The 12,044-nt window shown below is 49.3% G+C and overlaps 1 protein-coding gene across 1 annotated transcript in view; it reads left to right on the top strand.

Moving 5' to 3' along the window:
- The window catches only part of KIRREL3 (kirre like nephrin family adhesion molecule 3), a 595,138-nt gene that overhangs the window by 459,460 nt on the left and 123,634 nt on the right, over nt 1–12,044 (top strand). Inside the window, exon 2 of the mRNA XM_061166806.1 lies at nt 8,359–8,436. Coding sequence (XP_061022789.1) covers nt 8,359–8,436 — 78 coding nt within the window. The remainder of the gene's footprint in view (nt 1–8,358; nt 8,437–12,044) is intronic.

A 12,044-nucleotide genomic window follows, 5' to 3' on the forward strand; every position in this document is an offset into this window, starting at 1 on the left:
TCAGGTACCATCTGGGGAGCTATTTTCAGCCCCTGCTCTGCTCTCCCATGTCAAGGTGGTGGGGATGTGGAGGCTGTGACATCCTCCTGAGAAGCCCAGGGTCTTTTCACCTGCTTTCTCATCTCAGGCTGTCCTGGGAGAGCAGGAAGAGGGGGAACATATCCACCCATTGCCTCTTGCCAGGAGGGCCGCAGTGGTCACACAGCTGCTCTTCCCTGTCTGGGCTTACCTTCTCCCAGTCATCATCGGCATCCATGCTAAAATGATCTTTAGAAGATGCAAGTCTGGCCTGTCTTCTGCCAAGCACTCTGTAGAAAAAATGCAGACTCCAAGGCAAGGCTCACCAGGTCCCCCAGAACCTCGTCCCTGGCTCTCCTGCCTCACTTTCTCCACTCCTGAAATCTTTGCTACAACCACACCAAACTGCTTGCCCACCACACTCTATTTCATGTTCAGTAGGCTCCTAGGGACATGCTCCATCTAATAGCTTCAGGTAATAAGTGGATGCCAATGCTGGGAAAGACTGAGGGCAGGAGGATAAAGGGATGACAGAAGTTGAGATTGGATGGCATAACCCACTTAATGGACCTGAGTTTGAGCAAACTCCGGGAGATGGTGAAGGACAGGGAAGCCTGTCATGCTGCAGTCCATGGGGTCACAAAGAGTTGGACACAACTTAGCAACTGAACAACAACGAACATAAAAGGATAGTTCTCAGCAAGCATCCCTGAACGACTGGGACTGGGCAGGGTGGGAACAGGTGGGCTTCCAAATGCCTCAAATAGCCTCAAGTGAGAGAGCAGGACCCGGTACCTGTCCACTGTCACCAGCTATCTGCGATTACTTCACAGCCCATTTGTTTCTGGCTGGGGCGCTAAGCAAGCACTCTTTGGGCCAATGTCATCCACACACTGAGAGCAGGAATGCTCAAGGCATTCTGGGTTGACATCAAGACACACAGCTAGTGGCTTTCTTGGTAGTTCAGTGGTAAGAGATCCACCTGCTAATGCAGGACACATGCATTCCATCCCGGGTCCCGGAAGATCCCACGTGCCTCAGAGCAACTAAGCCCAGGCACCACAACTATTGAACCCACGCTCCAGAGCCCGGGAGCCGCAACTGCTGAAGCCTGTACACCCTACAGCCCATGCTCTGAAACAAGAGGAGCCACCACAATGAGAAGCCCATGGGCCACAACTAGAGAGTAGCCCCTGCTCCCTGCAACTAGAGGAAAGCCCAAGCAGCAGCGAAGACCCAGCACGGCCAGAAATAACTAAATAAATAAATAAAAATTCAGAAGACACATAGCCAGCCCTCTCCCCCCCCGACCACCTTCCCGCTTTCCCATCATCTCTTGTGCCTTCCACCCCTGCTGTCCCATCTTAGCAGCCTCTCTGACTGCTCTCTAGTTGGCTGGTGCCTCTCAGGAGCCTTCTGAGTGGTTATGTGATGCTGCCCCCTGAGTCCCCCATGACTAAGAGACGGGGGTCAAAGAGTCTTGATCAACGAAAATACCAGTCCGCAGAGAAGAACCGGTTCCTCCGCTCTTCCTGTCTACATTAGCTTGCTAGGACTGCTGTGACACAGCGCCACAAACTGGATGACTTAAACATCAAAAAAGGTATTGCCTACCAGTTCTGGAGGGCTTCCCACATAGCTCAGTTGGTAAAGAATCTGCCTGCAATGCAGGAGACCTGGGTTTGATTCCTGGGTCGGGAAGATCCCCTGGAGAAGGAAATGGCAATCCACTCCAGTGTTCTTGCCTGGAAAATCCCATGGACAGAGGAGCCTGACAGGCTACAGTCCATGGGTCGCAAGAGTTGGACACGACTTAGCAACTAAACCACCACCACCACCAGTTCTGGAGGCCAGGAGTCCACGAAAGATGCTGGCGGGCTTGGTTCCTTCCAAGGGGCCTGAGGAAAGGCTCTGTTCTAGGCCTCCCCTTGTGGCTTATCAACAGCCTTCTCCATGTTCATATGGCATTGCCCCAGGTGTGTATCTGTCCCAAATTTCCCCTGTTTATGAGGACACCAGTCATATTGGATTGCATGCATGCATGCTCAGTCACTCAGTTGCGTCCGACTCTTGCAAAGCCATGGACTGTAACTCGCCAGGCTCCTCTGTCCATGGGATTTTTCAGACAAGAATACTGAAGTAAGTTGCCATTTCCTTTCCCAGGGGATCTTTCCAACCCAGGGATCCAACCTGTATCTCTTGACTGACAGTTGGATCTTTACCACTGCTCTACCTGAGAAGCCCCATATTGGATTAGAGTCCCCCTACTCCAGGAGTTGGTGATGGACAGGGAGGCCTGGCGTGCTACAATTCATGGGGTCGCAAAGAGTCGGACACGACTGAGCGACTGAACTGAAACTGAACTGACCATTTTAACTTGATTACCTTGGTCAAGTCTCTATCTCCAAATAAAGACACATTCTGAGATGCTGTGGGCTTCCAGATAGCCCAGCTGGTAAAGAAGCCGCCTGCAATGTAGGAGACCCTGGTTTGATTCCTGGGCCTGGAAGATCTACTGGAGAAGGGGCAGGCTACCCACTCCAATATTCTTGGGCTTCCCTGGTGGCTCAGATGGTAAAGAATCTGCCTGCAATATGGGAGACCTGGGTTCAATCCCTTGGTTAGGAGGATCCCCTGGAGAAGGGAAAGGCTACCCATTCCAGTATTCTGGCCTGGAGAATTCCATGGATTATATAGTCCACAGCATCACAAGGAGTCAGACACAACTGAGTGTCTTTCACTTTCACTGAGATACTGCAGTCAGGACTTCAGCATCAAGTTTAGGGGAACCCAGTTCACCCCATGATCCCACAGGACCACTGATCTCTGCTGCCACTTCTATGTCTGTCTTTTTAAAAATATTTGTTTATTTTATTTATTTGGCCACGTCGGCTCTTAGCTGCGTCTTGCAGGCTCTTGGAATGTATGATCTTTCATTGAGGCGTGTGGACTCAGCAGTTGTTTAGTGGCAGGTTTAGTGGCCCTGAGGCATGTGGGAACCTAGTTCCCTCACCAGGGATCAAACCCATGTCCCCTGCATTGGAAGGTGGATTCTTTACCACTGCACCACCAGAGAAGTCCCTCGGTGTCTGTCTTGATTCATAGCATTGGCTAGCCCTGGGATCAGGGGACCCACCCTAGGAATTAAGTCAGAAATCAGACCTGGGTTCCAGCCTGAGCACCGGCCAGGCTAGACTGTGCATTGGCCTTGAATTGTCATTTTACTTCTCTGAGCCTGTTTTCGAAACCAAAATGAAGGAAATCACTTCTGCCTTGCCTGCCTCACGGAGCTCCTGTCAACACCCAATAAGACAGTGAATATGACAGTATCGTGAAAAAATAAGTATCCCACAAATGTGAAGTAATATCTCCGCAATATCATGATTACTAGGAAGAATAAAGGAATCCTCAGGCTAGAAAAAGTCCCATCCTCACCCTCAGAAACTGAAGGAAAACCATTCCTTTTATGAAGCCATCCTGTTTTATACCTCTCAAGAGGAAACTGCACATTTCCCAGACTCCTGTTCTGATGAATTACAGCGTTCATTCACTCCAGGCCGTCCTCACCTGACCTAATCCACTGTGCCTCGGTCAAGCCCATCTGACTTCTCTCTGGCCTGGGTCAGAGAGTACTGGTCATTACCCATTATTTCTCAGTCATCTCTTTCATTAAATCAGACTTTTCCTGATCACTTGCCATGTGCCAGGCACTGTGCTTCAAACCACGGACCCTGAGCCTAAAAAGACACTATCCCCACCCTTTTGTGGCTCACAGCCTAAAGGCTGGGAGTTCTTGGGGTGCAACCTGGCATTCTCCCTAAGAAACATACGCCTTCTCAGGCAGTGCTTCATTGTGTAGGGAACGTGAGTCTAAGTCTCTTTAGTCGTGTCCAGCTCTTTGCAACCCCTTGGACTGTAGCCTGCCAGACTCCTCTGTCCATGGGATTCTCCAGGCAAGACTACTGGAGCCGATTGCCATGCCCTCCTCCGGGGGGTGCTCTTCCTGACCCAGGGATCGAACCCGTGTCTCCTGCGGCTCCTGCATTGCAGGCGGATTCTTTACTGCTGAGGCACCAGGGAAGCCCCTCCCTGTGTAGCAGTGTCTCCTAACTCTTTGTTCTCCTGAGACAGCACGCTCCGCACCTCCAGAGGCAGGTGACCCTGGCCTTCTTTGTACTGAACTGCCCTTCAAGCCAGGATGACTCCATTCACAGCAGTCTCTTTCCGTGGGCTCTTTCAATGCATCTGGTGGTTCTGCTACTGATTAGTAGCCGAGAGCTGCAGCCCCAAAGTCTACATGGAGAAGACCCCAACATCTTGCTGTTTTAAAACATACATCTGGAGGACTTCCCTGGTGGTCCGGTGCTTAAGACTTCACCTTCTGATGCAGGGAATGTGGGTTCGATCCCTGGGTGTGGGGACTAAGATCCCATATAGATGAGACCAAGAAACCAAAACATAAAACAGAAGCAATATCATAACAAATTCAACAAAGACTTTTAAAATGATCCACATCAAAAACAAACAAGTCTTAAAAATAAATAAATAAAATGGGCACCTGGGATTTGACTCCACCATCGGTCCCACACCCCCTGACGAAGAAGTTGGTCGTCTGGTGGCTGACCCAGCTCACAGTGTGAACGATGCCTCTCCTATCACGTTCCGTCATCTCTCCACTAGTAGCCTGGCTGATCTGGCTTGTTGGCATTTTCCCAATCAGAAGCCGTTGGTTCCTGCTCCCTGCACGGTTCTCTCTGGTCACTTTGACCACACCTGTGTTTCCAGATTCTCCTGGAATCACACCTTGGCCCTGAACTGCTTCTTCATGTAGCACCAATGACCTCTAATTTAGCTCTGCAAATCTCTCCCAAGAATATCCTGTTTTCATATACGGATAGCCAGCTCATTCTCACGTAGTTAATCCCCCAACCTGCTCATTCTTGCAAAGATCCCAGTGGCTTCTCCCCACTTTTCAGTAAAGACTTAATCAGAGAGCCCTCTCTCACTTAATAAATTTCTGCAGTGTGCTTATTAGTGCCTTGTAATGTAGATGCCTAAATAATTAAGACTAACCCACACGTGTCAAATTAAATGAGCCAAATACATTGAGAAATTGCTTCAGCCTCCATTTCTTTTATTAATCAGGTTTTTTTATAATTAAAAAGAAAAAGTCTTTTCCTGCTCATTTGCAAAAATCAAACATGGTCCATGAGAGTCTTACTTATAATAACCGTGTGTATACACAGACTCTTTCATTGGGCAATACCCCTGGTGGCACATTACGAGACATAGGACAGGGTGGGTTGGGGTGGCAGAGACGGTCAGCTCAAAGTCAGCAGGTGATCCACAGTCTCTAAGTCTGTAGGAGGACCATGCCCCTCCATTTCCCTCAGAGGTGAGGGGATGGCCCAGGAAGCCCTGCAGGAGCAGTGGCTGAAATTCACCCAGAGTCTTCTGCCCATACTCTTCTGCCAGAGTTTGTTCCTGGGCTCAATGCAAGCACCCAAACCCAAGCTCCCTTTCTCATTAAGAGCCGCTGCTGAAGTGCTTCAGATGAGCATAGGAAGTCAGTGGAAAATATAATAGGAATCATCAGCAATTGTGTCATTCTCATGATGAACAATACGCGTGCAATTATAACGGGCTGGTTAACTGCCTGTCGTCAGCATCTTGAGGTTTCAATAGGGTCCCGGGCTAGAGGCTGTTGTTTGCTGGGGCTCAGAGCCACCTCACAGCTAGAGCTTCCGCAGCCCCTCCTCCTGGAAGGCTGCATTCCTGCCTCTTGAAGGTGGTTGTTAGAAAGGATCCACAAATATAGTAAGTAAACATCAAAGGGGCTTTGATCCGCATGGCTTTCGACAGAGCAGGAGCCCCTGAAGAAAGGACCGAGGCCTTGGATGAGGGAACTTAACATCGTCAATTTGGGCGCCTGAGATGTAAGGCTGTTTGAAGTGAGGGCGTTTTGGCTGTGCCTTCAGACGAGCGAGCGTGGAGAGAAAGGAAGAGAAGTGAGTGCCTTTGGAAAAGGCACGCTCAGATCTGCTGCTCTGCTCTTTACTGATAGTCAATAAACCCCTTTAAAGAATCAAGAGATCAAAGCCCGCGACCTCCCTGGGCCATGGCATTCCGCCACCACCCACCACGCTTTGTTTTCCTCTGGGGCGGGAGCCCCTGAGCTTGACTTATCTATGTCTCTCCGGCCCTTTCATTCTGCTGCTCCCAGAGGCTGGGCCTGGACCACAGGAGGTGGGGCAAGGGCTGGGGGAGAAGGAGCCCAGCCTCTCTACGCTCTGGCAGCATAGATGCCGACCAGCCAGGGCTCAGGTTATCACCAAGGGTCGGGGAAGAAGATGCTGTGACGTATCCCTCCGTGGCCCCCTCCTTCTCTAAGAGACCGATGGAGGGAGCAGCCAGGCATCCGGGAGGCTGACAGAGCCTGGGAGAAGTTGCAGCGCCATCCCTGCCTCTGGAAATCACACCCCTTATCCGTTTTCCCAGTTCATGGTGGCTGCCACTTCTGTATGACCTCAAAGCAAAGAGATGGGGGTGGGGAGGCTGCAGGAATCATGGGAAGTCATTTAACATTTTCTAACTTCAGTTTTCTCATCTGCATAGTGTGAACAGTAATAACTGATCTGCCTCCTTCACACAGAGGCTGTGGGGAATCCAAAGAGAAACCTGTTTCAGAACCCACAAGTGCTGATGGCAAATCAGGAGTAAAGGACAGATGTGTGTGTGTGTGCGCTCAGTCATTCGGTCATGTCTGACTCTTTGCAGTCCCCATGGAGTGTAGCCCACCAGGCTCCTCTGTCCATGGGATTCTCTAGGCAAGAATACCGGAGTAGGTTGCCATCTCCTACTCCAGGGGATCTTCTGGATCCAGCGATGGAACCCATGTCTCTTGAGTCTCCTGAATAGAAAGGCAGATTCTTTACCACTGCGTCACCTTTGGGGCAAAGGAGAGATACCAGAGAGGAAATCCTGCCTGGTTAACCGAGGTATTCCAGTCCAGGGCTGATATACAATGGACACTGATTTTCAGAATATCGTTGTGCGGGAAAACTTGTCTCTTGCATTTGCTACCTGGAATCGTCATTCTAACTTGTTGTTCTATTGGATCAAAGTCTTGTGGGACCAGAGTCTATGTCTTATGTTTCTTAGCCATCCCCACCCCTGTGCTCCACGCTAAGTCTACGCTCATAAGTGTCTGATGACGATGCTGAATTGTGCCTAAATGTAAGGATGAACAGGGATCCTCAGCCCCAGACATTCACTCTCTCCCAAAAGGTAGACTCCTTCTACCTACACCTTGATTCCTGTGTACTAAGTCACTTCAGTCATGTCCAACACTTCGAGAACCCCTAACTGTAGCCCGCCAGGCTCCTCTGTCCATGGGATTCTCCAGGCTCTAAGAATACTGGAGTGGGTTGCCATGCCCTCCTCCACGGGATCTTCCCAACCCAGGGATTGAACCTGCCTCTCTTATGTCTCCTGCTTTGGCAGGCATGTTCTTTACCACGAGCGCCACCTGGGAAGCCCCTTGGCCCCTGTGTCTTCCCCTAAATCCTCCACTGTGTCTGGTTGTGCTGTTCCATCCTGAACACCACTGGCTGGACTCTGCCTCTCCTCTGGCTTCACCACGGTCCCGATGTAATCTGGGCATACCCCTTTCAAGCCTGGGGACTCATTAACCTAGAGAGTAAAGGTTATGACTGTGGACTCTGCCGTCAGGCTGCCTCTGTTCAAACTCTTGGTTCTGCCCCCTACCAGCTCTTTCATCTAAGACCACCTACCTGATATGCACATAAATGCGGATATAATATAAAAATGGGGATAATAGTGGTATATCATAGAGTATATCATAGTGGAGTTGTGAAGATCAAATAAGCAAATTATTGGCCTTAAGTTGTGCCTGGACTGTATAAAACAGATAACTAGTGAGAACCAACTCTATACCACAGAGAATTCTGCTTGATGCTCTGTAGTGACCTAAATGGCAAGGAAATCCGAAAAAAAGGAAAAAGAGAGAGAGAGAGGATATATGTATACGTATAACTGATTTACTTTGCTACACAGCAGAACTAACAGAACTTTGTAAAGTAACTATACACTGATAAATAAATAAAAATCACATTTGCAACATCTTAAAATTATGAAAATCCTAGAAATAAACCTGATGAAAGTTTTGGAAAAAAAAATCATGCCTGGACCAAGTGTCTTCTAAATGTTTGTTGAATAAGTAGCCCTTTTATAAGAGCAACAAGCTTCATATCTCTTGCAAAAGGACCTTCACTGACCCCTGACCCGTTCCAAGCTCACCCACTTCTGCTTTCCTTCCAGAGCTGGGCCTCCAGAAAAGAGGATGCTGTCTGGTGCTGGGCTACATGGCCAAGGACAAGTTCCGGAGAATGAATGAAGGTCAGTGGGAGCCTGCCTTCTCAGGGTGATGGGGAGGGAGGAAGCTCTGCCTACAGCTGTGGCAGCAGGAAAAAGACCCTGGGGCTTCTCAGAAAGGACAGCAGACCGATGAGGCTGGTTTCCATGAAGCCGTTTGGATAGTAACATGGGGAAGAAACACTGTGTACTGGTTCATGAACATTTTTTTCCTGCGCTCTCTTCCTTCCTCCCCTCAGGTCCCCTCCTTCTCTTCCTGTCTCTTCCCTTTCCTTTGTCCCTCACCTACCCACCTGGCTCAACTAAATCTGCTTCTATTATCTTTTCTAATCCAGACCTGACGGCCTTTCTCCGTAACGTTCATATTTCTTGAATGCTAATTGAAATTAACGGCACCTCACAGGGCACTCGGGAGGATACTAAAGAAGAATAAGGCAGAGCTCTTTATTCTCAGAGGACTTCCACTCAAAAACCTGCCCTCTTTTCCAACTCCTTCAGCCCTACCTCTCCCTCTTACTCACAGGCCATCCTGTCTTCCTCTAGTACTGGGTCTTTCTTCGGACGCTTGGCTGGGCCACAGAAGGCAGGAGGTGGTGGGGTGGAGAAGGTCTTGGCATTGATGTGGAGGCTGGGACGTGAGAGGAGGGCTGTCACTTCTGGGCCCACTGTAATAAAGAGCCAATCCCCTCATCCCCAGCCATCTGTCTCCGTGCAGCTAATAACCCTCTCCATCAGATGCCACAGATTGTTTGTCAGGATTCAAAAGTAGATAAACAATGGCTGGGGATGCCATTTATTCATTAAAGTCAGACAAATGAAGCCCTGGCTTCTCACCAGCCCAGATTGCCATGAGCCGGGCCCCTCCCTTCCCAAGGCCCAGCGCCCCCTGTAGCCTCATTCCCATTCCAGGCATAGAAAAGACAGCGCACCTGTACCATCTCTAGCCCCAAACTTAGACTGCAGCATAGCTCCAGTGCCCTCTTCCTAAGCTCCTCAGCTGGCTCTCTTCCCAGCCTCTAGACCATGATACCCACACTCCCGCGTGCTCCCCAGAGTGCTCTAGCTAATGCCTCACCAGCTAGAGCTTTGTTGCCAGGACCCATCATGGCAACAGTTTGACAACAGTTGGGACAGTGCAATTAAACACAAAGAGTATCACCTCCCCGGTTTCACTGCCTGCCTCTATAAGAAGGCAACAGCATCAAGAAGTTCCTCCTTATTTGTACGAGCCCCATGGCTGTGCACAGCCAGGATTGAGGCTGCATTTTCTGCATCCTGCCAGTCAGTCTTCCTTCCTGACTCTTCTCTCAGCCCAGCCCTCCCTTCCCACCACCACCTTCTTGAGAGTGCAAGGCAGTAACTTCTAATTTGTGGGAACTGACAGCATGGCTCTGTCCGTGGTGCTGAATAGACACATTTGCTCGCTGGCAATGCTCATTAGAGAAGCTGAAATAAGGCTCCCAGGGAATGGGGGAACCAAAAAAGTCAGGAGCTGGGATGGATTTGAAAGCTCAAGTTCCAAGTGTCTGACCCCAGTAGAAGGATACTGACTCCAGATCTTGAGGCCTGTAAAGAATCATATCACAAAGGATGATGAACATGATTTGACTCCTCCCACTTTTCATAAGTGGCTCAGGCTGCCATAACAAAATACCACAGACTGAGTGGCTTAAACACAGAAATTTATATTCTCGCAGTTTTAGAGACTGGAAATCCAAGATCAAAGTGCCAGCATGGTCAGGTTCTGGTGAGAGCTCTCTCTGTGGTATGCAAACAGCAACCTTCTCACTGAGTCATCCCATGGTAGAGAGAGAGAGAGAATGCTCTGGGGTCTCTTCTTATGTGCATGCATGCATGCATGCTAAGCCTCTTCAGTGGTGTCTGACTCTGTGGGACCCCGTGGACAGTAGCCTGCCAGGCTCCTCTGTCTGTGGGATTCTCCAGGCAAGAATACTGCAGTGGGTTGCCATGCCCTCCTCCAGGGGATTTTCCCAACCCAGGGATCAAACCCACATGTCTTATGTCTCCTGCATTGGTAGGTGGGTCCTTTACCCCTAGCACCACCTGGGAAGCCTGTCTTCTTAAAAAGAAGTTTAAATACATTTGCTGCAAAGAAAGGTACAGTGGTAATGCCCTGAACCAGAGCTTAGGAAAATGATAAGAAAAGCAAGTGCACCCTTAATAGCTCCTTAGACATTGTTCAAGTAAAGAAAGAAAGAAGAAAGTTGGGGGGACTAGAAGAGGACTTGGGAGCAAGACTAGGATCTGATTACTTCTAAGAATGGCTACTGCTTAGCTACATAGTAAGGCTACTTCTTAGCCTTACTTTTGTGCAACAACTAAGCTAAACAGCATTTTTTAAATTAATTTATTTATTTTAATTGGAAGATAATTACTTTACAATACTGTGGTAGTTTTTGCCATACATTGACATGAATCAGCCACGGATGCACCTATGTCTCCCCATCCTAAGCACCCCCTCCCACCTCCCTCCCCACCCCATCCCTCTGGGTTGTCCCAGAGCACCGGCTTTGAGTGCCTTGCTTCATGCATCGACCTTGCACTGGTCATAAGATGGCATTTTAACAGGTCTTTATGTCTTTAGTTTGGCTGGGTCAGGTCTTGGCTTCAGCACACAGGACCTTTGTTAACACAGACGGGATCTCTGGTTGTGGCCAGTGGGCTTCTCTAGTGTCCATGTGGGATCTTAGTTCCCCAAACAGGTGTGGAATCCATGTCCCCTGCATTGGAAGATGGATTCTTAGCCACTGGGCCACCAGGGAAATCCTTTTTGTTGTTCAGTCGCTCGGTTGTGTCTGACTCTGTGTGACCCCATGGACTGCAGCACTCCAGGCTCCTCTGTCTTTCACTGTCTTCCAGATGGCATTTTAAATAGTTTTTTCTTGTTAAAAAAAGCAAGATGCTGAAACAATGCCCCTTCTCTTTGAACCCCTTTTCAAACACACACAAGCCACAAAAATGGGTTATTCCTTTCAACGGATTGTGATCCACTTGGCTGGGAATGAGCGATTCTAGGTGCTTTAGCCCAATCTATACCTTCCCCCAAGCAGAAGGCAACAGAGGCATCAGCGATGGCCAGGAAGTAACAGAACAGCTTGCCCCCCATCTCTGCCTTCCTCACTGCCTGTGGTTCTCGCCTCTCCCCAAAGCCCCAGTGCACATTCATGCCCACACACAGTAGCTGAAGCTGCTTCTATGTAAACAAGGAGATGAGGGGGTGGCAAGAAAGTTAAACCACCCTGTATGAGGAGTTACAAATCTCAGCTAACAAAGAGGAGACAGGATAGGAGGTGGGTGTGTTGGTGGGGCCGAAGGGGAGATGCTGGAGGTGGGTGGGCTTTGGCCCCGGAGGGGTGAGAGACATGAGGAGGGGAAGAGGGAGGGGCCTGGAAAGGAGGCAGATGTCTCTCTGCTCCCACTCCAGCCAGTCTAGCTACCCCAAGTGCCATATTACACATTTTTTTCTCTTTCGAAAGCTCACATGCTCAAACCCCAACACGTCTGCACATAACAAAGAAGCATCAGCAAGCATGGGGAGCTGTTTTATGGTTTATAATTATCTTGTACCAATACTCAAAATGATTATAACTTCCACATATTAATAATTGAAC

Source organism: Dama dama, chromosome 2 (assembly GCF_033118175.1).
Source record: "Dama dama isolate Ldn47 chromosome 2, ASM3311817v1, whole genome shotgun sequence".
In the NCBI taxonomy this organism is placed as follows: domain Eukaryota; kingdom Metazoa; phylum Chordata; class Mammalia; order Artiodactyla; family Cervidae; genus Dama; species Dama dama.